Here is a 27361-nt window from a genome sequence, read left to right on the forward strand (position 1 = left end):
ATTCTGTTCGTTTGAGTTTTAGTTACTATTGAGCTACATCTTTTGTTCGATGTGTTCATAAGGGTTTGACTACTGTTTTCATCCAGCTGAGAAGTAAGTCACAGAGAGCTCTCCAGCTCTAGCTCTCCAGCTGGAGGGGTCTCCAGAGCTCTCCAGCTCACTTGCAAGGATTCCTTGATTTGAATTTCCAGATAATTTTTACATTCCAATATCATGTTTTTTTACAGGTTGGAATCAATCTTTTTTTTTATTTATTTTTTTAAATCAGTGTTTTTTTTTTGTTTTATTTTGCTGAAATGTTTTTTTTTATTAGGTTGAAATCAAATTTTTGTTATATCTCAATGAAGTTAGCTAATCTGTTGTTTAAACCTCAACTGTATGAAGTCTCATCTAATTTTTCCGGTGCTTCTGTACCCCCCCCCCCTGCCCTGATTTTTCATCCCTACAGATTATATGCACATAAATATATATTTTTTTTTATCCTCTAGTTTTTGTATTTAAACATCTTCTTCCATCATGTACAATATATTATTTACGTAGCCGCTTCACATTTATTTATTACCTCTTGCATTTTATTATTAATACAAATTCATGCAAGTTTTCTACGCCCTTGTTTTATTTGACTCTCTTGTATTTCTACTATTAAGTTTTGTTTTAGTCTTATATTATGCTTCTTCCCGTTTAACCACATGACCATTTTAAAAAAAAAGTCTCGAAGACGTTATAAAATGTTGTTATTGTTACGTCACCTCAATGAATTTTGCTAATCTGATGTTTAAAACTCAACTTTATGAACTGTCAGCTAATTTTTCCGGTGCTTCTGTACCCCCCCCCCTGCCCTGATTTTTCATCTCTACAGATTATATGAACATAAATATATATTTTTTTTATCCTCTAGTTTTTGTAAGCAAGTTTTTGTAAGCAACCGTGTACTGGTCCATCGAAGGTTATCTTTGGAAGACGATTGTTAGCTATGCTTTGAGTATGTCCTAGCCATTTGAGTTGTTGTTGATTTATTTTATCCAGTATTGTTAGTTTGACTTTCAGATTATTGAGAAGTTTTGAGTTGGAGACTCTGTCATGGTAGGTGATATCAGTGATGTACCGTTGGGATTTGTTTTCAAAGGCAGCTAAGTGACACTGATTCTCAGTTTTAAGCGTCCAGGATTCACAGGTACCGATGGCAATCAGGATAATGAGGGAGTAGAAGAGTCTCATTTTGAGAATTGTTGAAAAATTCTCGTTCCTCCAGATGGGCATCAGGGATTTAAAGCTGAATTTCACAAGTGTTAGGCGTCTCTTGACGTCTTCGGTGTGGTTGTTATCAAAAGTAAGTAGGCTCCCTAGGTAGGTGAAGTCTTCCACCCACCTAATGATGTCTGCACCCAGCTGAAGGCTGACATTTGAATCGGGCTTGCATATGCAGCTCATGGCTTTCGATTTTGAGGTGCTGATGGCAATCCCAAAGAGGCTGTTAGACGAGTGAACGTTGTTAGCCTGGGATTGGAGGTCTTGAAGGGACTCGGCTATTAAGTATGTGTCGTTGGCATATGCTAGTTTGTCTATCACTATTCCTCCGATAAGGGTTCCGGACGGGTTGTCTGTGAGTGAAATGGATGCATGTAGGAAGAGATTGAACAGCTCCGATGATAGTAGGCAATCTTGTAGCACTCCAGTAGGGGTTTCATTGGTTTTGGTGAGTCTTTCTCCAGTCATGACGCGGTTTCTGAAATTCTTATACGTGTCGTTGATCAAAGAGATCAGGTTAGATGGGATGCCAAAGTGAATAAGCATGTGCCATAGACCTTTCCTCCATATGAGATCGAAAGCTTGTTTAAAGTCTATAAAAGGGGGTAGATGCTGTTGCCAAGTTAGCTGTATTTTTCCATGATGTGTCGGGAATTAAACGTTTGATCATTGTTGATCTATTAGGTCGGAAGCCGGTTTGGTATTCTGGTATGACCGTCGAGGAAATGGCTTGTATACGACCGAGCATGACTCTTGTGACAAATTTTTGCGACGTGGCTGGTAAGACTTATTGGGTGATAATTGTCGCAGACAGCTTCAGAGCCTTTTTTATGTAGGGGGACTATTGCCACTTCCACCAGGGTGAGGGAGGTGATTTTTATCCCAAATAGTTGTAGTAATTTTGTGGTAAAGGTCAAGGAGTGGTTCGCAGTTTATTTTCGGGAGTTCAGGCTGGATTCCATCAGGGCCATTATCTTTGTTTGTTTTCAGGTCCCTGATGGCTGCTTCTATGTTAGAGCAAAGAGGAGGAGAACTGGGGTCTGTAGAAGTTACGAGGAAGCTGTCAATAATTGTTGGGTCTGGGTTAATGACCTAACTCAGTTTATTTTTCAAATTCCTTATTCCATCGAGAGCAGATTCTGTCTGTGGATTGTATTTAATTTCCATGTTTTGTCGAGAAGTGGACACACCTTGATGTTCTTTTTATTAGCCATTTTGCGCACTCTTCTATACATGAAGAGGGGGTCTCCCTTCTTGAGGGCCGATTCACATTGATCGCATTTTTCTTTAATAAAGCATGACGAGCACGGCGGTTGGCTTTCTCTACAACCTGTTTGAGATGATTGTATCGGTCCCTGCTTTCATTATCTTGCTTTTTCGTGAGCTGGCACTTTTCGTCAAAGAGAGAGCAGATCTTGTCAGTTATCCAAGGTTTCTGGTTGTTTTTTTTTTATATACAGTGTGGAATAAGAAATATCATAATCATATGATTTTTGTGCTGCTAGTCACCAGGTTGTTGGTATATTCCTTGCGAAGAATAGGTGGAGAATTTGACGTCAGGTCCGAAATTTTTTCAGATAGATTGTTAATATATATCTTACGTGTGTTTTCATCTCTCAGGATCTACTCGGAACTTGAGGGTTTTCTCAGACAGTTTTGATACTGTTTTAAGTCTCGTTTTGAACCTAGGCATTGACAAGCAAATAGATGCTGTCAAAGTCGCCACCAGTTACTGTGACCCTATTAAGGACGGACGTTTTCCAACGTCTATACACGAGGATGGTAGTCTATCAAGATTTAGTTTTTCCATCTGGTGAGGTCCAGGATGTCTTAAGACAAGGTTTGTGCTTGAAAAGTGTGTTTGTGGTGACTAAATCACTATCTCTGTAGAATTCGGTAAGGCGTTCCCCTCTTCTGTTCATTTGTCCATGGCCAAATTTGTTCATTATATCTTCATTTCCTGCGTAGTTATTTCCAGCGATGGCACTGAAGTCACAAATGACAAAGATTATATCTTTTTGGGAACAGAATCAACTAGGCTTTGGAGCTTGAGATTAAAGTTTTCAGACTCTTTGTGGTCTTTGCTGAAATCCAGAGCGTAACTAGGATAATTGTGAGGTTGGCAGGTTAACCTTTCAGGTGGATCATGAAGAACCTTTCCAAGAGGGGAGTTACAGCAATTGAGAATTTTCTAGCCTTATTAGACAATTGGAAACCTATACCATCTTGATGTTCCCCATCATTACGTCCTGAAAGTAGAAGGGTGACATCTTCGTGTTTCTCCTCACCAGTGAGTGAAAGATGGGTTTCGGCCAGACCAATAGCGTCCTAGTATTTCCGTTTTATCTCGCTTTGGAGTAGGTTTATTATTTCTTGTTTGGTGAGGGCTCTACTGTTGAGGGTACCTATTGACATAATTCTTTTTGGAGAAGCAACGAACTCCAGGCTTGGAATTGTCAGAGTAGATATATTTGCGCGATTTACGGTCTTCGAGTCAGGAACAAAAAAGGAAAAAGGAACGAAAAAAGAAGAGAGAAAAAGCCGTCCGAACTTTTTTTTTCTTTTGAGAAAACGGAACAAAACAGCAATACTCGTCTCCATTGAGAGTTTTTAACCCAGTTTTTCGACAAATGAACTATCTGGATTATTGCAGTGCGTTCGGATGCTTGGAACTTTTCTTTTCTCTGAAAATACTGAACAGAATGACACGAACATGTGTCTCAGCTATTGATGACCCTATGATAAATACAATTAATAGTCGATCAGACACTAACTCTTTCAGAACTAGATATAGAAACGTGCGTTTCTTAATCTGAAACAGAGGAATGGAGAAATAGAAAGAAAAAAGGATATCGATGCTTTTTTACATTGACAGATATCTTTCCCCTTTTTTTTAATATTCTTATTTGTAAAAATTACTACTTTGATAAAAAGTGTCACTTTTGCTAAGAAGTGCCACAATAGTGTCACGCTACCCAAAAAATACCATTTTAAAAAAAACACCAAAAGTTTCACCCGTGTTAACGCTGCTACAGACAAAAAGTATGTAAAATATGATACAGATGTCTGTATGCCCGAACTTACTTTAAAAAAAGATCGGGTATCCGGGTGTCTTTAGGCTGTGAAGGTATGAGAAACTGAGGATAGACGAGCAAAATCCCTTAATTGATTGGTATCATAGAATTCTTTCAATTGGATATCTGCATTACGTTTTTTTTTGCTGTGCTTTTCACAAACCAAGGTCCGGTAGCTTTCCGCTAGTTGTGGATAGTAAAATGTACACAACGGAGAGCTAAGCGAACTTCACTTTCCAGCTCGCAAAAAAAGCCTTTAACCACCAATAAAAACAAGCCAACTTGTATTTTATTTGGAATTTTTGACGGTAATTCCATTTTTAGAACATTATGCTTTGGTACTAAACCAGTGAAAATCCTAGTCCTTTGGTATCAAGCATTCCTGTCATCTACATTACTTACAAAGTTCTAATAGATGCCAGATAGCTTTCAAATAGTTTGAAATTTCAAATTTATTTGCTGCTTGACAGTAGCAATGGTAAACATTCACGCCTTGACATGAAAGTTAGAAAGTTTTCAAGACCTAGTTTTGTGCAGAGAGCAATGAAGCAAGCTATTAGAAGCAAAAATAGCGAGATATTGAAAGACAGCTCAGTACAATCATTTCTTTTGGTAAAAATTGGGTTTAAGTTAGGCTAGGCCTATGTTAGCATAAGCCAAGTTTTGTGCTTTATTTATCTTTCATATGATTCTTAAGACCATGGAAAATTTTGGTAAAATTCTACTTTTAGCTATCTTGGAAAGGGATTGGGTTAGGAAAATGAAACTTTTGGTGATGGGTCTACAGGCTAAAGTAGCCTATCCCAGGAAGGTATTTTGAAATACCTACCTCAACCCCATCTCCTGGTCAATATCTACGAAATCATACTATTGAGTTAGGACAAAAGTGAATACACCATTTGATGCATTTTTTTATTCCTAACTCAATAATATGATTTGGTATATATTGACCCTGAAAATGTCCTGTTATGTGAGTAGAATTTTAAGACATATCAATGTTTCTTTTCAAAATTCATGAGATAGCCCTAGGCCTATCTCATGCCTCAAATAGGCCTCAAATAGGCCTAGCCTATTTGCATATCTGTAGAACCTTATAGCCTAAATTGGGATTAAGCAAAGTTGTGAAGCTGAAAACAATTTTGTTGTCCTTCATTTAAGCAGAAGATTGCAAGGTTTTCACTTTTATAACACAGATTTTTCATTAAAATCTCCTGACCTTTAAAGGTCCTGACCTTTAAAGTTCATTAAAGGTCAGGACCCTCTAGAGAGAGGAATAGAGATAGGTACTTCAAGATACCTTCCTAGATCATACTTTGGTACTGTTCTATTAGCTGGAAGACACATTACATATTGTATAAAAAACATGATGAAAGAAACTAGTCAAGCAGGTTATTTCAACATCAAATTCCTATGATGGGCATTAGAAACAGTGGTTTCTCACTGCATTTGCAATATTTAAACTTGAGTTTTTTGGGGTTGAAGGGGCAGAAAAAGGGTGGTTAGGTTAAGTTACATATTTAATATATGCAATGCTTTACTACCATCCCCCTGATGTTGCAAATATATAGCCAAAATTTTTTCTAAACTATTATATTTTTATCCTATTTTGTTTTATTTTTTGAAGATTGCCAAAAGTAGCTAAAGTAGAGTTTTATAAAAATTGTTTTTAACAAAACATCAAAATTCTGAAAACTACTTAAAAAAACAATAAATACCAACTTAGGACAGGCCTATGCCTATTTTATTCCTAGGCTAGGTATAAGTCTAGAATTGTAACTATTGAGAGTCAAAAATTTTATGAAAATAATTGTTAAAATTCTAGTTTAGCTACTTTTCACTATCTTGTAAAGTAGTTATGTTAGGAAAAATGATACTTTCAGGGATGGGTCTACAGGCTAAAGTATGTCCTGGGAAGGTATTTTGAACTACTTATCTCCACTCCTTCACCATCTAGAGAGTCCTGACCTCTGAAAATCTGTTTATTTCAAAAGTGAAACCTTACAAAATAAATCTTCTGCTTAAATGAAGTATAACAAATTGTTTTCAGCTTCACAACTTTGCTCAATCCCAATTTATAAGGTTTTAAAAATTTACAAATACATCTCCTAAATTCTGAAAAAAAAAACATTGATATGGCTTGAAATTCTACTCAAATAACAGGAATTGCATTTTCAGAACTAAAGCCAGAGAAAAAGAAACTGATAACCAAAAGTTAAGGTGAATGTTGTTTTGTAAAAACTTCAATAGGTAATAGACCTGTCAAGTAGGCAAATTTCTAACACTTAGAAATCAGAAAAGGGTAAACATAGAAGCTTGGCAATACCTTCCCAGAGTATAGTATGTTTTTGGCCCTGGATTCATTACTGAAAGATTTATTTTTCTAACCTAACCCTTTCCCAACTAGTGAGAAGTAGCTAAACTAGAATTTTACCAAATAACTTTTACTTCATTATATGTAGAATGGTAATGGTTTCTTAGGCTAGGAAAAATAAGTGGTTTGGCTAGGAAAAATAAAATTTTCAAGGATGGATCTATAGACTAAAGTATGTTCTGGGAAGTTTTTTTTTAGGCACCTAACACCACCAATCTCCCCACTATATACTACATCTTTTTGTCTTTTACTTTTATTAACCATTTTGTTAATGTAATAAATGTCTGGTTGTTGAATCAACAACAGGGTTGTATCCAGGATTTTTTTTCAGGGGGAGGGAGCTTACAAAAAAGCTTTGAAAAGTACATATAAAATTTGGGTATTTGCCTAGATTGCTAAATAGAGACGAGGAAACATGTTAAGAAAACAATGTTTACTGCATAATGTGCAGAATAATCATAGTTAACACATTTTGTATGCAGCCAGACATCTAGCACATGGCAAATATGGGTGTAAATTTAATTTGTTATGCAAATAAATGTTATGATTTTATTCAGAATACAATTTTGGGTATATATTTGCACATTTGGGGGTAGGGGTATATGCTCCATAAATATATAGGTTCAAAAAAATTCATGAATTTGTTAGAAAAACAAGGAAAAAGTGAAGATAAAGATTCTCCCCCTGCAAAATGTGTTAACTTTGATTATTCTGCATTATATGGAGTAAGAATTGTTTCTTAACATGTTTCCTTATGTCCAGCTGGGCTCCTAGGCTTATAATACTGGTTGGCTAATTCAAAGATTTGCATATGTATATACACTGTCAAATTAGCCATCTGATGGTATCCTCACACAGCCTCACTATGCTTTACCCCCAACCCAACCCCCTAATATGCAATTATATAGCCCAAATTATATATATATATATATATATATATATATATATATATATATATATATATATATATATATATATATATATATATATATATATATATATATATATATATATATATATATATATATATATATATATATATATATATATATATAATTTGGGCTATATATTTGCATATTAGGGGGTTGGGGGTAAAGCATAGTGAGGCTGTGTGAGGATACCATCAAATGGCTAATTTGACAGTGTATATACATATACAAATCTAATTTATATATACATATAAATTATATATTTCTTATCTATTCTCAGAAAAGTCTTGGTTGTTTTGACCCATGCACCTGTAAATTGAATCTAGTGTGATGAAATAAAAACTAGAAAAAACAAGTTACTTGTGGCATAATGCATTGAAAAATATATAGTTTAGGCTATATATTTGCACATTAGGGGGGTTGGGGGTAAAGTATAGCAAGGCTGCATGCAAATGTGTTAACTATGATTATTCTTCATATTATGAAGTAAGAATTGTTTTCTTAACATATTTCCTTATGTCCAGCTGGTCTCCTAGGCTTATAATACTGGTTGGCTAATTCAAAGATTTGTGTATGTATATACACTGTCAAATTATATATATATATATATATATATATATATATATATATATATATATATATATATATATATATATATATATATATATATATATATATATATATATATACAGTTAACACATTTTGCATTCAGCCCTGCTATACTTTAGCCCCAACTCCCCCTAATGTACAAATATTTAGCCCAAATTATATATATATATATATATATATATATATATATATATATATATATATATATATAATATAAACAAAAAATCGCGAAGAAAGGAAACGAGGACAATTAACAGCCAGTGAAAAAATTGAAAAATTATGCAAATATTTCGGTCAAGACCTCCGCTTGACCGTCCTCAGTGCAGAATAAAACTGATAAAAATATAAAAACCAAACCTTAAAATAAAAACACGAAACTAAAATTGGACGACCCTTTCCTAGTAACGGTGAAAGGGTAACTGAATAAAAACACAAGTCTAAATGGCATTTCAGAATTTCATTTTGCGTAAAGCACTTTTAAAGGCTGATCGCTTTCCAGTTTGATTGTTATCGGAGACTCTATTCGATTGCACAATATAACTTTGTGGATGTATGTAAAAACGATCAGAATTAATAATTTTGTCATAAATGGGACTTAGAAAAATTTCTCCAGTGTCTCTATTGAGAGCTACCTTTTGGTGAATGTGCTTTTTTATTTCAACTGCCTCCCTGAAAACTTGCGTGAGACCCTTAACGGGGGCAACGAGAGAGGCCTCATCAAACAAAATGAAATGGTGTGGATTCTCGTACACATGTTGCGCCAAGGCGGAATCAAAAACCTCAGGCCTGTGGCGTAACCTCATTGCCTTGTCAATTGAGGACTTGTGCTCAGATAACCTCTCCCCCAATTGCTGTTGGGTTCTACCAACATAAAAACAACCACAAGAACAAGGAATTCTATAAACACCACTACCCAGAATGGGGCTGGTTTTATCTTTGCCGTTGTTAAAAAAGTTCTGTGTAATATTTGAATTTTTAAAAGCGACGCTAAGTTTATGTTTTTTAAGGATTCTTTTCAATTTGTCACTCAATTTAGGAATGTAGGGTAGAACAGTGAAAAGTTTCTTATCATCCACCAATGGGACGGTATCTGTTGGGGCTTGTGGACCTGATGCCCTCCCCTCTGCCTTTTTTCGTCTTCTGTCTATAATGGTCTCAAGTATTTTTATAGGGTAGCCATTTCAAAATAAAATGTCCTTAATATAATTCAATTCTGAGTCTATGTGAGACTCTGAGCATATTCTTATTACTCGGTCAACAAAAGAAATAAAATCTCCTCTTTTTATGCAGGGAGAGTGGTTGGAGGAAAAATGCAAATACCTATCGTTATGCGTAGGCTTTCTATAAATAGAAAATTCAAGGCCAGGAGACTTATTGAAAATTAAAACATCTAGGAAAGGAAGTTTGTGGTTATTTTCTAGTTCTATAGTGAACTGAAGGTTAGAGTCCAAAGTGTTTAGATGAGTTAAGAAGGAGTTAAGTGACTCTCCTCCGTGCTCCCACAGAGAAATAACATCATCAACAAACCTACCCCAGGAACGGTGTTTTATCGGAAAATTTTCCAGAGCAGAGATTTCTATGAATTCCATATAAAAAGTTGCCAAAAATGGTGAAAGACTTGTACCCATGGGTAAACCTCTAATTTGGGTGAAAAATTGATGATTATATCGGAAATATGAGGAGGAACTCTTGCAAAGACGGACGAGACGTATAATAGTTTCTATGTCCAGTGTTTTGTAGTCTATTTGATCAATATTATCTTCTAATTTCCTTTGAAGAGCTAGTTCACATTTTTTAATGTCGCAAGACGTATACATAGAAATGGCATCGAAACTGGCCAAAATTGTATCTTTTTTTATTTCAATGTCTTTTAGTTTTTCAACAAGGTGAACTGAGTTTCTTATGTATGAAGTTTGTGTTTGCATAAGGGGGCGAAAAAGTGTTGACAACCATTTCCCCTATATGGCAGTCGGAGAGCTATAAGAAGCCACAATTGGGCGTAGTGGGACTCCATCTTTGTGGATTTTTGGGAGCCCGTAAAATTTAGGAGCTGAACAACCTTTAGGGTAAAATAATTTATACATTTGTGGAGTAATAAGTCTTTCAGTTTGCAAAATTCCTAGCTCCTTTCGTACTAGACGTGTGAACTTATCGGTGGGGTCTGAATCTATGGGCTTGTAAGTATGGGTGTCGGATAAAATATCTGTAACTTTTGTATTATATGAAGTTTTATCAAGGATAACAATTTTATTTCCTTTATCAGACCTGGTGATAATGATGTTTGTGTATTTTTTTAGATTTTTGAGAATGTGTGTTTCCTGATTTGTTGACCTTTAGGACAATGTAATAAAATCAAGAATATTTTTAAACACCTCTCCTCAAAGTAAAATATGGATTTTCAGCAGCACAATGAGAACCGAATATACCTGCCTCCACAGTGGAGACTATCTCTGCGAAATTCACTTGTGTTGGAGGTAGGCAAAATTTAGGCCCCTTGGACAAAACATGGGTTTCTTCCGGAGTAAGAACTTTAGAAGATAGGTTCTCAATGGCCGGACCAGGACAAAATCTTGGAAGAAAACATCTGGAATTCTGAAATTTTTCGTACTCTAATTTTTCAAACTTTTCTGATAAACGAGGCTTAGCCAAACAAAAGTCGTGGCGGAAAGTATTCTGAGCTAATCTAGATATCTGCTGAAAATCCGTCGTTGATAGGTTTTGCTTTATAAATTGTCGAGTTTTTGAAATTACATTTCTTAGGAAAAAACGTCGTTTTTTTTTGGTCTTTTAAAATGTGAACCAAATGCTGAAAAACAACCAAATCCCAAAAGTTCCTTTCGGAGTTTGTGCCTAGGTTTAGGCGGAAACGAATAGAAATCGGAAGAATTCTCTTTACTCTACAACGCTGTAAAAATTCTTGTTGATTAATAAGGTTGGCGTGTTTTTTAGACAAATCAAAATAATTAAGAACAGACTTGGTCAAAAGCTCCCCGTAAGCTAGTCTCAAATAATTTCTGAGACCACACTGGCTCATCATGATAAACAAAAAATCGCGAAGAAAGGAAATGAGGACAAATAACAGCCAGTGAAAAAATTGAAAAAATATGCAAATATTTCGGTCAAGACCTCCGCTTGACCGTCCTCAGTGCAGAATAAAACTGATAAAAATATAAAAACCAAACCTTAAAATAAAAACACGAAACTAAAATTGTACGACCCTTTCCTAGTAACGGTGAAAGGGTAACTGAATAAAAACACAAGTCTAAATGGCATTTCAGAATTTCATTTTGCGTAAAGCACTTTTAAAGGCTGATCGCTTTCCAGTTTGATTGTTATCAGAGACTCTATTCGATTGCACAATATAACTTTGTGGATGTATGTAAAAACGATCAGAATTAATAATTTTGTCATAAATGGGACTTAGAAAAATTTCTCCAGTGTCTCTATTGAGAGCTACCTTTTCGTGAATGTGCTTTTTTATTTCAACTGCCTCCCTGAAAACTTGCGTGAGACCCTTAACGGGGGCAACGATAGAGGCCTCGTCAAAAAAATGAAATGGTGTGGATTCTCGTACACATGTTGCGCCAAGGCGGAATCAAAAACCTCAGGCCTTTGGCGTAACCTCATTGCCTTGTCAATTGAGGACTTGTGCTCAGATAACCTCTCCCCCAATTGCTGTTGGGTTCTACCAACATAAAAACAGCCACAAGAACAAGGGATTCTATAAACACCACTGCCCAGAATGGGGCTGGTTTTATCTTTGCCGTTGTTAAAAAAGTTCTGTGTAATATTTGAATTTTTAAAGGCGACGCTAAGTTTATGTTTTTCAAGGATTCTTTTCAATTTATCACTCAATTTTGGAATGTAGTGTAGAACAGAGAAAAGTTTCTTATCATCCACCAATGGGACGGTAACTGTTGGGGCTTGTGGACCTGATGCCCTCCCCTCAGCCTTTTTTCGTCTTCTGTCTATAATGGTCTCAAGTAATTTTATAGGGTAGCCATTGCAAAATAAAATGTCCTTAATATAATTCAATTCTGAGTCTATGTGAGGCTCTGAGCATATTCTTATTACTCTGTCAATCAAAGAAATAACAACTCCTCTATTTATGCAGGGAGAGTGGTTGGAGGAAAAATGCAAATACCTATCGTTATGCGTAGGCTTTCTATAAATAGAAAATTCAAGGCCAGGAGACTTATTGAAAATTAAAACATCTAGGAAAGGAAGTTTGTGGTTATTTTCTAGCTCTAAAGTGAACTGAAGGTTAGAGTCCAAAGTGTTTAGATGAGTTAAGAAGGAGTTAAGTGACTCTCCTCCGAGCTCCCACAGAGAAATAATATCATCGACAAACCTACCCCAGAAACGGTGTTTTATCGGAAAATTATCCAGAGCAGAGATTTCTATGAATTCCATATAAAAAGTTGCCAAAAATGGTGAAAGACTTGTACCCATGGGTAAACCCCGAATTTGGGTGAAAAATTGATTATTATATCGGAAATATGAGGAGGAACTATTGCAAAGACGGACGAGACGCATAATAGTTTCTATGTCCAGTGTTTTGTAGTCTATTTGATCAATATTATCTTCTAATTTCCTTTGAAGAGCTAGTTCACATTTTTTAATGTCGCAAGACGTATACATAGAAATGGCATCGAAACTGGCCAAAATTGTATCTTTTTTTATTTCAATGTCTTTTAGTTTTTCAACAAGGTGAACTGAGTTTCTTATGTATGAAGTTTGTGTTTGCATAAGGGGGCGAAAAAGTGTTGACAACCATTTCCCCAATCTGGCAGTCGGAGAGCTATAAGAAGCCACAATTGGGCGTAGATGGACTCCATCTTTGTGGATTTTTGGGAGCCCGTAAAATTTAGGAGCTGAACAACCTTTAGGGTAAAATAATTTAGACATTTGTGGAGTAATAAGTCTTTCAGTTTGCAAAATTCCTAGCTCCTTTCGTACTAGACGGGTGAACTTATCGGTGGGGTCTGAATCTATGGGCTTGTAAGTATGGCTGTCTGATAAAATATCTGTAACTTTTTTATTATATGAAGTTTTATCAAGGATAACAATTTTATTTTCTTTATCAGCCCTGGTAATAATGAGTTGTGGGTCTTTTTTTAAATTTTTTAGAATTTGTGTTTCCTGATTTCTTAACAATGGGGAATATGGACTGAAATCAAGAATATTCTTAACCACCTCTCCTCGAAGTAAATCTGGATTTTCCACCCTATAAACCTTTAAGTGACTACCTCTCCTCGAAGTGACACCTCTCCTCGAAGTAAATCTGACACCTCTCTATTTCTGAATCTCTATTTCTAAATCTGACCCTAGTCAAAACATTCTCTTCTCAGCACGCAAGTACAAAGGCATGGGGAAGGACTCTTGGCCCAGGCCTCCCTCAACATTCGAAGATCTCCCAAAATTCTTCATACTTATTTTCAAATTATCAAGTATAATATTATACTTGTATAAGATATACAAGTATAAGATATAAAATATCTGTAACTTTTGTATTATATGAAGTTTTATCAAGGATAACAATTTTATTTCCTTTATCAGCCCTGGTGATAATGATGTGTGGGTCTTTTTTTAATTTTTTGAGAGTTTGTGTTTCCTGATTTTTTAACATTGGGGAATATGGAATGAAATCAAGAATATTCTTAACCACCTCTCCTCGAAGTAAATCTGGATTTTCCACAGCACCACGTGAACCAAATATACCCGCCTCCACATTGGAGACTATCTGGTGGATCCCCATTGGTGGATGATAAGAAAATTTTCACTGTTCTACCCTACATTCTAAAATTGAGTGACAAATTGAAAAGAATCCTTAAAAAACATAAACTTAGCGTCGCCTTTAAAAATTCAAATATTACACAGAACTTTTTTAACAATGGCAAAGATAAAACCAGCCCCATTCTGGGTAGTGGTGATTATAGAATTCCTTGTTCTTGTGGCTGTTTTTATGTTGGTAGAACCCAACAGCAATTGGGGGAGAGGCTATCTGAGCACAAGTCCTCAATTGACAAGGCAATGAGGTTACGCCAAATGCCTGAGGTTTTTGATTCCGCCTTGGCGCAACATGTGTACGAGAATCCACACCATTTCATTTTGTTTGATGAGGCCTCCATCGTTGCCCCCGTTAAGGGTCTCACGCAAGTTTTCAGGGAGGCAGTTGAAATAAAAAAGCACATTCACCAAAAGGTAGCTCTCAATAGAGACACTGGAGAAATTTTTCTAAGTCCCATTTATGACAAAATTATTAATTCTGATCGTTTTTACATACATCCACAAAGTTATATTGTGCAATCGAATAGAGTCTCCGATAACAATCAAACTGGAAAGCGATCAGCCTTTAAAAGTGCTTTACGCAAAATGAAATTCTGAAATGCCATTTAGACTTGTGTTTTTTATTCAGTTACCCTTTCACCGTTACTAGGAAAGGGTCGTCCAATTTTAGTTTCGTGTTTTTATTTTAAGGTTTGGTTTTTATATTTTTATCAGTTTTATTCTGCACTGAGGACGGTCAAGCGGAGGTCTTGACCGAAATATTTGCATAATTTTTCAATTTTTTCACTGGCTGTTAATTGTCCTCGTTTCCTTTCTTCGCGATTTTTTGTTTATCATGATTAGCCAGTGTGGTCTCAGAAATTATTTATATATATATATATATATATATATATATATATATATATATATATATATATATATATATATATATATATATATATATATATATATATATATAAATATATATATATATATATATATAGTTAACACATTTTGCATGCAGCCCTGCTATACTTTAGCCCCAATTCCCCCTAATGTACAAATATTTAGCCCAAATTATATATTTCTTATCTATCCTCAGAATGGTCTTGGTTGTTTTGACTAGACCCCGAAGCCGCGCCGAAAATCGGCGGCGCGCCGCCGAAAAAAAAAGGCGGCGCGCCGCCGAGCTTGCATCAGCGCGCTGACGCCGCCGCTGATTCTATTGGCGGCGGCGTCACTAAACCGCCGCCAGTTTTTTTCTCTTTTCTGGTTATCGATATTGACCTCTGGGCTTCAACCGTCATCCCGGCTAATCTATTTCTTAAAAATAAATACTGTCATCTTGGGCTCACCATGTATATCGGTTCATAGGAAGGAGAAGAAGAAATTTTTCTTGAAACAAAAATTCTACCTTCCACTTTAAAATGCTGTTCATTTTTCTTTCTGATTTTTCGGATGAAAAGAGGTAGGTAAAAGAGCATTAGGCAATTCAGGCTGTTTTCATAGGCAGCACAATCGAGATGTCTAAGTAAAGAACAATGTTGGCACAATGTATCATTTTTTTTTTTCCATACCAGGGCAATTTGTATCAAAGGAGTTGTCGTAGAAACTTCAAAAAGGGCTCATTCGATTGGAAATTGGAATAACTAGTGCCCTTTTTAATAGTTGAAATTGATTGGAAGGCAGCTAACACCCCTTCCACACCCACCCTTTCCCCAAACACATCCAATCAAAATTTTAAGATAGCCATAATGTTCAGAGTAACTGATTTCCAGAGAGAAAATATGTTTTTTGAGGAGGTTACTCCCCCACAACCCTTAGGGCAAGGGTTTTGTATTTATGCCCTGGAGGTATATAAGAACGATGTTGGCAAAATGTATTATTTATTTTTTTTCCTTTAGACCAGGGCATTTCATATCAAAGGTTTGTCGTAGAAACTTCAAAAAGGGCTCATTCAATTAGAGATTGGAGTGGCTTGTGCCCTTTTTAATAGTCGAAAATGATTGGAAGGCAACTAACACCCCTTCCACGCCCACCATTTCCCGAAACACATCCAATCAAAATTTTGAGATAGCCATTTTGTTTAACGTAGTTGAAAGTTCTGGAAATTAGGTCTTAGAGGATGACAACCATCCTCACAGTCCTTAGGGTAAGGGTTGTAATTTATGCCCGGGGGGCATATATGGTGTTTATAGAAAGCGATTGTTGTAGAAACTCAAAAAGGGATCATTAGTTTGGAAATCGAAAAGCCTAGTTCCCTTTTTAATAATCGAAAGTGATTGGAAGGCTTGACATTTTTATAGTAGAGATCGATGTGGGTATAATGTATAATTTTTTTGTTGTTGTTGTTGTTTAGACCAGGGCACTTCGTATCGAAAAAGTTGTCGTAGGAACTTCGAAAAGGGCTCATTCGATTGAAAATAGAAAGGGCTGATGCTCATTTTAAGTGATTGGAGGGAAACTAATCCCCCTCCCACGCCCACCCTCCCATTTGCCGTTATGTTTAAAAACTAAATGTTGCCATAATATTAAATCAAGATGCACTGTGTTAATGCTAATTCCCAACAAGGCATCTCAGCAGTATCCCAAGAACGACTGAGGGTATTATGTTCAAACTTTCAGGGCTTCTTCTACTCTTAAAATTTGACCAAATCAAAATAGCGTAAGTTTATCCAAGCTATCAAAGAAAGTAAACAAATTTGTTTGCGAATGTTATCAAGTTCTCCATTTCAGGTCAACAAGAGGAGATATGAAACTAAATTAAACACTATTTTTTGTGTCCAGATTTTTATAAGGGTCTATGTTGTTAAATTTTGCTGAAAATTGTTTTCCAGCATACAAATAGCCGGCCAAACTATAAATTCTTAAAAAAACTAAAAGATTTAAAGTATAATTTTCTTATTCCCTGAAAAGACTATGTCAATATAAAACGAACAGATATTAATTAAAAAAACTGTTTCCAAAAAATAAGTTTTTTCAAAGAAAAGTAAAGAACTCCATTAGACCAAAAATGAGCAAAATTAAAGTCAAATAATCTACCAAGCGTGAAACTACCACAAATCAGCATCGATAAATAAATGGAACCCAAAACGAACAGACATTACAATAAATAACTGAATCAAACTCAAAACGAGCAGAAATTAACATAAGTTGGGCTCAAAACCCCTATGACTTCCCAAGGCCAGAACATAATTTGTACTTTACTGAAAAAAATACAAATGAATATGCATTGTCAGTTTAGCATAAATATACTGATATTTAGTAATCAAGATGTTAATATTATTTGACTTATCAAAGTTATAAAAGTAAAAACATTTATATTTTTTCAGTAAAGTGAAAACTTTGTTCTGTCCTTGGGAAGGCATAGGGGTTTGAGCCCAACTTATGTTAATTTCTGCTCGTTTTGAGTTTGACTCTATTGTTATTTTTGTTCGTTTTGGGTTTCATTTATTTATCGATGCTGATTTGCGGTAGTTTCCCGCTTGGTAGATTATCTAGAGCTAGTATAGAAATATATCTATAGAAATGAATTACATTTTTTTGCACAGTTAGCAGGCACACTGAAGTTGAAGTAGCCTTAAACTTTGACTTAAAACGTTATATATTGACCACTTCTTTCAGAAAAGAATTTCGGAGGGTTATTCCGTGTTGATAAGAAAAGAGGGCAAAGGTGCAGTTTAGTTCCTCCTGTAGTGTAGTGAGCAGGAGCCCTATGGTGAAGGTGCAGGTTTGTTCTCCCTTATAAAACAACTTATTTCAGCAGATACAAAGAAGAAGCCCATTTGCGGCATTCTGTGGGACCCCAAGGTACAGTACTAGTATCAGATCTCGCGAGTGGCAGCTTACGCTCGTCAAGTTCTGGCTGTATCGGCCACATGTGCCCCAGTTAAACGGCTTTTTAGCACGACAGGACTGATAGTGACTGCAAAAAGATCAATGGCTCCAGGCAGAGTGAACAAACTGACTTTTGTTACATCAATTGTAACTGAAGTGATGTAACCGCTGATTTAAAATTGTTGGTGTTGTTAAGCCACGGTATCTGATTTGTATACAGTGTTTTTTCGATGTTGTTATTTGTTTTGTTTTTTTTCACTTCCTTTTTGTATGTATTTGATGAACAGGAGATGTTTGAACTTCAAACTTTGAAAGTTATACACACATTAGCCCAAATCATTAACAAGAAGGAAATGACTAAACACGGGATTTTATAGGAACAATGCGATGTTAAACATAAACACAAAATAGGTTTCCCTGGGTCTAGTGGCTAAAAATGAGAATTCTACTTGGTCTGATCGACGGTGAACATAAACACTTTCCGAACAGCCCAAAAAATTCTTGTTTTGTCATATTGTTCTTGTATGTTTTTAGCCAACCATTTAAAAATCCTTACTAAAATCGAGGTTGAACGTGCTTGGTGAAGTGGAATTTTTATTATTATTTTTAATCAGAAAAATCGGCGCGCCGTGGGCCGCCGCCGGTGGAAAATAGGCGACGCGCCGCACAAAAATATTGGGCGCGCCATGGTGGCGCGCCGCCGCCGATGCTGAATCACACATTCGCCGCCGTCATTTCGGCGTGGCGCAGCTTTGGGGACTAGTTTTGACCCATGCACCTGTAAATTGGATGAGTCAGACAAACATATTAGAGGGAGGGGTCAGATATTTCAAATGTTCATTGGTAAGAGACTTCACAGGCATGTTCACAGGACTCTTCAAACAGGGGGGAAACTAAAGCGAGCTCCCCCAGGCTCTGCATGCCTAGGGATCACCATAGGTAATATTTTATTTTAAAGTCATTGTATCAGTAATGTGGTAGTTCCTTTTTTTTGGATAGTAGGAGAAGAGAAATGACGTTAATTTTGCTCTAAGTGCAACAACCATCACAACAGTCATGCCTGCTCACCTAGTTTATTATAAAGAAATAGGGTAACTGATTGCTTCTTTGACAGCAAATTATTTACAATGTTGAATCTACATCATAAAGCAATCCCAAAAGATTAGCAAACTTTTATGTGTATCCTATGGCTATATCTGGCCCCTTCAGGAGAGAGGGTGCATAACTGCAATGACAGTGTATTTGGTGACAGTATATTAGTGACTATTATATTTGGAAAGTATAATGAACTTGTAATTAAAAGATATATTTTTTTCCTGTTTGATATCTTTCTTATAATCAGCCATGGCTAGAAAAGGAATAGGAAAAATTTTTGCATACTCCCAGAAATATGGCCTTTAATATCCACTAATGTGGCACAATTTTCCAATACAACAATCCTAACAACTAAACTTATTTCTTATCTACAGTTCTAATCATTATATGATTTATATATATAAATGATTGTAACTAGTTTGGCAATAAGCTTTTACCTAATACACTGTGATCATGCAAAGGTTATTGACCTTGTTGATTACAATTTTAACATAAATAGTCTAAAAAAGGATTTAAAGTCTCAAAGTCTTGTGGCCTGGACCAAATTATGATTTTAACACCAATAAATGTAAATCATTCACCTTGCACCACAAACTCCCATCATGAATTTTTCATTTGCCAAGTTCAAATAGTTTGCAAATTTTTCAAATGAATGTTGATGATAAGGAAGATGTAAGACTGATTGCTGACTCTACTCTTAAATTCAGGACAAATTTGGGAAAGCCAGAAAAGCATTGGTCATGACCAAATGCACCATTGCCTCTCAGACATTTCACAGTCAAAATCAGATCTTACAATCTACTACTTAGTATGGATACTCCAATTGTTACTGGTTCTAAGTAAGTTCTGGTTAATGAAATCCAGGAAACTTCTTGTCATTTTTATTTTGGATTAGGGAAATATAGCTCAGGCTCATATTGCTGACCTTGAACCATATCAAATTTTAAAAAATAGTCTTTTACAGGAAGATGAAGAGCAAGCTTAAAAGGGTTCCAGAGTGCTAGAATAGGTTTGAAAATTAATGTCAAGAAGACTGAGTTGCTATGGCTAGGCATAAGTTAAGATGAGAAGATGATATTTGGTAACAAAAAGATCAATCAAGTGGACAGCTTCACTTGCCTTGGTAGTATTTTACTAAAGATGTTGGGTGCTGTGAAGATGTTAAAAGTAGAATAGCCAAGGCTCAGAGCGTTTTTTCACAGTTGAAAAAAACTTTAGAAGAATAGGAAGATAAGTCTATGAACCCAAATTAGAATATTGGAAGCTACAGTGATGACAGTGGTCAAATATGGTTCTGAAGCATGGGTGCTCCAAAAAATCGATTAAAATTTGTTAGATATTTTCCAGAAAAATTACCTACCGATTGTTTTGGATACCCAACTGACTGACCATGTTTCAAACAGTAGACTGTATGAAGAGTGGGGTTCAATCTTGCTTTCTAGGGCTATAGTGAGAGAAAGTTTGAGATGACTAGGGCATCTTCTGCAGATGAAGGATGACAGATTGCCAAATATTATCCTTTTTTAGCCAACCATCTAGGGCTAAATGGAAAGTAGGTCATCCTTGGTTGGGAGGAAGTTGTGAGGAAATATTTAAGGGAAATGGGAACTTCCTGGGAGGGTGTAAAGAGAGAAGCTTTGAATGAATTGGGTGGGGGAGGAGCATGTGTAACTGTGTTGGCCTCTGGTGAGTTGTTAGTAGTATTAGTATAAGGGGAACTGCCTTGATCTAGCTGCCCTCTCTTTATGCAAGAGTTTTACTATTGCTTAACTGAAAGTTTTTCTGAATTGAACAAATATAACCATTTGATAATTATATGCTACTTTGTTTTACTTTTGTTTGCTTTAAGACTTCAATATATCAACCAAATAGTTTATTAAATATAACTATGCTGCTTACTTTTTCCCAGTTGATTAAAGTTCAGAAGAATAGGAAAATAAGTCTGCAAGCCAAAATTAGAATATTGAAAGCTACTGTGATAATAGTGATCAAGTACAGTTCTGAAGCATGAGTGCTCCAAAAAATAGAGGAAGATTTGCTAAATGTTTCTAAATGTATATTGCTTTGGTTACCTTACTGACTGACTGTATCTCAAACAGTAGATTGTACAAAAAATGTGGCTCAATCTTACTTATTAGGGCTATAATGAGAGAAAAGTTGAGATGGCTAGGGCATGTTCTGCAGATGAAGGATGACTGTCAAATATTGTCCTTTTTGGCCAACTGTCTAGGGTCAAAAAAATTGGGTTGTCCTGGGTAAGGGTGGGAGGATGTAGTAAGGAAAGATTTAAGGGAACTTCCTGGGAGGGTATGAAGAGGGAGGCTTTGAATAAATTGGGACAGAGGAGTGTGTATAGCTGTGTTGGTCTAAGGTGGCTTGGTGCTGCAGTGAGTTGTTAGTAATAATAGTAGGAATAGAATGCTGAAATTAAACTATTCAGGTAAAGCTCTAGAATACTTTTTTTGTAAAGCACAAAGAAATTTTTTTAAATGTATGATTTTTTTTTCAATTAAGAACATGGTAAGCTCTGAATGTGCAAAACAGGGGCCACTTGAGTAATCATTTGGTTTTACTTCCTCTTATGAAGCAATACTCCTTGTGTATGTTGTATCAGCAAGCCATGGGTACATGAGGGGGTCAAAGCAACATTAATATGACGTTTATAATTGAGAACCTGTTTACAGAAACATGAAACAGGGAAAAAACAAAGAAAAACAGTAGAAACATTTACACAAGCAAAACTGCAATAACAATAGTCAATTGTTGCCTAACAGAAAACAAAAAAGAATCTGTCATTTCAAATGTAGATCACATAAGCACTCTGAGCCATGGGTGCCCTATTTTTTCTTTTTTGTTTCTCATGCAATTTTGAAATTGTGAGATCTGGGTCAGTTATGCTATATATTTTAATCAGTCTTGAATTGTGAATCCATGGTGGTAGGTGTCAAGCCAATATTTAGTAAACAGAATAAAATTTTGGAAAATTTTCTGTTCTTCTTATCCATATGCAGACTTAATAAAAAAAACTTTCCCAGTTTTTGTCCCAACTGTCCAAACTTGAGGATTTGATTGCTTTTGTTGTGTGCTGTTGAACAATTTTATGCATCAATTTCAACTTGGTTGTAAGTATCCCACAAGTAGAATAGAAAAAACCAAGATTTTAGAACACAGATGGATAAAATAGCCAAAGACTAACTGTTACCTTAAAAGGGAAGGTTTGATATGGGGTTGATGACTTTGTTCTAACAGTACATTCAATCACTTCTTTCTAGCGTGCTTTTTATTCTGTGTGCCACTGTTTGACAAGTGGCTAAGACAAATGTCCAAGCACATAGCTTGCTCTGATTAAAAGAAGGAGGAAGCACATTCGAAACATCACTTGGATCATATCTTTCTTTTGTGCTGCATATCCCTCTGAGTTCATCAAAGAAATGCGTTGGTTCCTGTATACAAAGATATAAGCACTTGTAACTGTTAATCACATCATGAAGCCACCTGTGGCTAGTGCAGTTAGGCATGCCCCTCCTTAACCACACTCTATTCAGAGCTTTGCCCACCCATTGAGCTTACACTTCTTATAAAAATTTTCTTTTGAACTCTTTTCACCAATTTGTTGATGTCATGCTTTTTGTGTTTGCCATAGCTAGACTGCCAAAAACTGTAATATTTGGATATTCGTAATTATTCATTTAACATGGCCAAACGATATTAGACTGTAGAATCAAACTATAATTTTCATACAGCTTGTCATTTTCCAACTTGTTTTTCAATAAAACCTAGTTGTCAAAATGAGCAGAAGATACGAGTGGAAGACTTGCTGAATATTTGATGATCTTGCTGTGCTTAGCACTGCGAAGTATGTTACTTAAAAACACAAACTTAGTTTTCTCAGTGACACCCCAATGTCTGTGGAAATTCCAGTAAACACTCCCATGGCCTAATTTTCGGAGGCGTGCGTAAATTAAACTCATATTGTTTTGAATCACTGGGCTTTTTGAATAATACTCTAGGCCTATTCGTTATTTTGTTCATGATGAGTTGAAGACTAAATTTTATGCTTATTAGTCATATTTATTCAAGGCTTTGGTGGAGATAAACTTGTTCTGTGCATTTGAATCAATCATCAAACTTGCCCAAGTGAAGGCAAGGACAGAAAAGCAAAGTACATTGACTGCAGAATTGTTGAAAAAAGCTGCTGAGGTGAGTGTAAAGTCTAGGCTATATTTCTTTTCGTTATTTTGTAATGTATTTCAGTTGAAAGAACTTTATACAGATAAACTTCGATGAAATATAGGATGTTCCTTCCTAAAAGGTTTATCTATGTCAGGGTATAAGTGGAATTTAACATGGATCCAAGGTCGTATCCTGGGGGAGGGTAAGGGGTTGCCCCCCCCCTCCGAAATGGTTGTCTGACTCGTAAAAACGTAACAAAAATGAATATAAACAAATTTTTGATGAATTTTTCAAAGTTTTTTTCGTAACCTCCCCCCCCCCCGCCTGATAAAATCCTGGATACAGCCCTTCATTGATCACTTCTGTCCCCACACAGATTTTCGTATTTTGGCTAGTTTCTGAACCGAAACGTCAGTGAAAATAAGTAAAAAAAAATGTTCTGAAAAATATTGAGGAAATAGCATTCCTTTGATGTGATCATTCTCTGGAAATCCACAGAGTGTCAATATTGGAATCAATACGGTTTAAATGCTGATTTAAGTTACGGCTTATCTTTTTTTTTTGGTCCAACATGGCAGCGCTGACAAAATATGATGCTGACCTAAAAATTTCATAATTCTGAAACAACCATAAGAAAAATATTATGGTTTTCTGGTATGAATAGACCTCAGAGGGTCCAGGGGACAAAAATGTTTTAATTTTGATTTCATTGGTATTTTAAGGTTGAATAATTATTTAATAATCTTCTAAAATATGGATTCAAACTACATGAAACAGGTTTTTCTTGTCTATTATTGAATTTTGAGACATTCTTCTGCAGAATTTGAGCTTGATCCTTGTATAATATCATATATAACTCTGTATATATTATATACTTAGGTTTCTCCATGGTAAAAAAAATAATATGTTATGCCTTTTTTTCATCATCTATGAATTATTCTGGTTAAGTCTCTTGTGCTTTATTATTTTTTCCCAGCTTCCATTTTCCAAAGCTCTATCTTCATTATAGCTTTTTGAGTTGGCCATTTAAAAACAGCTTTTTGTTCATCAAAAAACAGACTTTTCTGAAAAAAGCCACTTCAAATGCGCCTGATCTGCCTTTTTGAGCCTTGAAAAGTGTACTTATGGAGACTGGGGATGCATGAAAAAGTAGATAAGCACAGGGACTTTACATGGAAAACCCAGAATGAAGACACGGCTCAATCTGCATTGGTGCTTTTGAGTGCCCATTTGAGTGACTCTTTTTAAAGAAAAGTCGAATCCAGTGAACAAAAAGCTGTTTTCACTCAGCTGCCATCGCCTGAAAAAGAATGAAGACTGGGCTTAATTCTTGGCAAAATTGTAATCTTTGGCAATTTCCAAAAATATTATTTTGGCAATTTCCTATATTTTAATCATTATCTCCTATATCTCCATAATTATTTCCTATAATATTATTTTGGCAAATGCACTGGTGGACTGATTTGCATGCACCACGTCAAATAAATTGCTGCAAAATGTTTTGATGGAAGCAAAACTGCCAGAAGCTTTAAGTGGTTCTGCGGAGTAGGAAACAGTTATGACCTTTGAAAGTTTAAGGCCAATTTCGTATCTAGAGATGTTTAAAATCAGAGAAGTAGACGAAGTTTTTATCGCCATTTTTGGCATTGTCAAAATAGTAGTAGATAATGACTTTCTAACTTCACCAAAGGACTGGAGCTTATTCTTCAAGAAAATCTATTGTCATCTAATAACTCTTGGAAAACAAATTGGCAATACTCAAATGAAATAAGCGTCCTTTACACCGTATAATTGAACTTGCCAGTGGTGTCGATTAGGGGCGGGGTGTACGTGCCCTCAGGTTTTTGAAAAAGGCCTCTTGGTATTTTCATTGGAAAAAAACTGGAAAAACAACAAGTGTACCCCCTCCCCTCCTAGATATTGGCAATGTGTAATTGAAATAAGTGTAATTTATACCTAATGATCGACCTTACCAGTGGTGTCAGTTAAGGGGGAGGGGGTCTTTGCTCTATCCTTTAGACCTTCAACCATACCTTTATTATGGGGGGGGGTACTTTCATTTAAAAATGCCTTTTAAAATTGGAAAAAACAAAGTTTTCCCCGTAGCTATTGAAAAATACATTCCCCCCCTTAAATTTGATGAGTTGATGTTTCTGGAACATGCAGTTTTTCCTCATTTACCATTCCCTGTAGTTGCAAGAGGTGTTGCATGGTGTTGAAGTCAGCTATTTCCATTTAAAATTGCAAAAGTAGAAAGTTATTAATCTATGTTATATATATATATATATATATATATATAGTTATATAAAGTTATATATATATATATATATATATATATATATATATATATATATATATATATATATATATATATATATATAAAAGTTAGATGCTCATACAAAAGTTAGATGCTCTATAATGGAATGAAAATTACGATCAGTTGTATAGTAAGGGGTATGTCGATTGCACAGGGTTGCCCGTTACTTTATGTTAGAGGTGTATTGTGTTGATTTTCTCTCATTTCCTTTTTTTATACTAAAGATAAATTGTTACAAATAAATTAAATTGTGCTATGTTTTGTTTTTGTATATTTTAGCAAGTTATTTAAGGAGAACTCTATTTCGGGAGAAGCGGGAAGGGAGAGAAACAAATAAAAACACCTCTAAAACAGACAATTATTACCTTTCTCCTCTTACACTGTTTTTGATACTGCGCTAAACTTTTTTCATAAAGTCTGAATGTGGGCATATTATTGTGAAAAATTGTGAGCATATTGATTGTGAAACATAATTATTTTTCATACAGATAACATAAAGCAAGAGATATATGATTGTAATATCAAAATTATGATCGGCTAAGCCGATCATAATTTTGATATTACAATCATATGTGGCAAGCCGATCATATGTGTAGCGAAGTCGCAGAGGGTGACCCATAAGAAAGTAAAACGAAACGTCTCTGTCACCTTATTTTGTTTTTGGTTTTGTGTATCTAAACCAGTGCTTTAGTAAGTGGGAGAGTGGCGTAATTTCGTCAAAATCCTAGGGGGGGGGGCAAACTTGGAGCCAATTTTCTCAAATCAAGTAGAAATGACAGTAAAAACTAAAAAAGAAGCCATTTGGTACAATAAAGGTACTTTATAGTACTATAAAGGTAAATATGTAGCCTACTAAACAAAACTGATATGTTTCTGTTGATGCTTGAATTATGCAGGTTTATGTTTGTTTTGACAAAATTTTGGGAGGAACTAAATTTTAGCTGGGGGGGGGGGCAAACTCGGGTCTTTGGGGATGGGGGTAAACTGAGTTCAGGGAGGGGAGTCACTCCCCTGCCCCATAGCAAATTACGCCCCTGAAGAGGGGTTCAATGAGGTACACTTTTCCCTGGGCTCAGGATCTGTTGGGGCTCATTCTAGATCATCCTTTTATGCATTAGTTGTCTGAAAAAAAAAACGTTTCAATGGAATAATCCCTGCTAAACTCAATAATTCAACAGTATTACCACATTTCTTATACACAGCACTATTTTCGAAGATTGTCTCACAAACAGATAAACGTAAACTCCGTTCAGTAAATAAATGTAAATTTAGTTCGGCAGTTTTGTATCCGGCGTGGTATTCCTGCTAAGCGCAGAACTTACTACACAAACAAGTGGACAACCCTGTTCTAGGTCATAGTATTTTTTTTGAAAGGGGGAGGAAATTTCCACATTTAATACAAGAGTATTACCTTTTTTCCATTATGGTACATGAAACCTTTGCGGGGACTTGTGACTGTATTATTGATTGATTGTTGTTAATTTGTGTATAATATATATGTTACCTTATTAACGGGATTTCTATTATTACAGATTTCATGTCCTTGAATGTTTAAGCCTATCTCCTAACCTTCGCTACTCATATTTGGAACCTGATCAGGAGATGCTAATGATTGAATCGTGTTTAACATTTCTTGCTTCATTAATGAGCATCAGGACATACATTGGTAAGTTGTCATCCTTGATGACACCTTGATAAAAAGAACACCTTGATGTTCTTTTTATTAGCCATTTTGCGCACTCTTCTATACATGAAGAGGAGGTCTCCTTTCTTGAGGGCCGATTCACATTGATCGCATTTTTCTTTAATAAAGCATGACGAGCACGGCGGTTGGCTTTCTCTACAACCTGTTTCAGATGATTGTATCGATCCCTGCTTTCATTATCTTGCTTGTTCGTGAGCTGGCACTTTTCGTCACAGAGAGAGCAGATCTTGTCAG

The 27361-nt window shown here is 35.6% G+C and overlaps 1 protein-coding gene and 1 long non-coding RNA gene across 2 annotated transcripts; one reads left to right on the forward strand and one right to left on the reverse strand.

Moving 5' to 3' along the window:
* Window positions 1-894: 894 nt before the first annotated feature.
* Window positions 895-1716, reverse strand: LOC148955940 (uncharacterized). Its single transcript, XM_089108101.1, has one exon. The coding sequence runs from the start codon at window positions 1714-1716 to the stop codon at window positions 895-897; it is 822 nt and encodes a 273-aa protein (XP_088964227.1).
* Window positions 1717-4665: 2949 nt separating this feature from the next.
* Window positions 4666-27087, forward strand: LOC148955941 (uncharacterized). Its single transcript, XR_016142117.1, has 3 exons — window positions 4666-4934; window positions 23013-23132; window positions 26955-27087. It is a non-coding gene; the product is annotated as an uncharacterized LOC148955941 (long non-coding RNA).
* The last annotated feature ends 274 nt before the right edge of the window (window positions 27088-27361 follow it).

The sequence above is a fragment of the Artemia sp. Qi Xiang Cuo genome, chromosome 1, assembly GCF_049724085.1.
Source record: "Artemia sp. Qi Xiang Cuo chromosome 1, ASM4972408v1, whole genome shotgun sequence".
Classification (NCBI taxonomy): Eukaryota; Metazoa; Arthropoda; class Branchiopoda; order Anostraca; family Artemiidae; genus Artemia; species Artemia sp. Qi Xiang Cuo.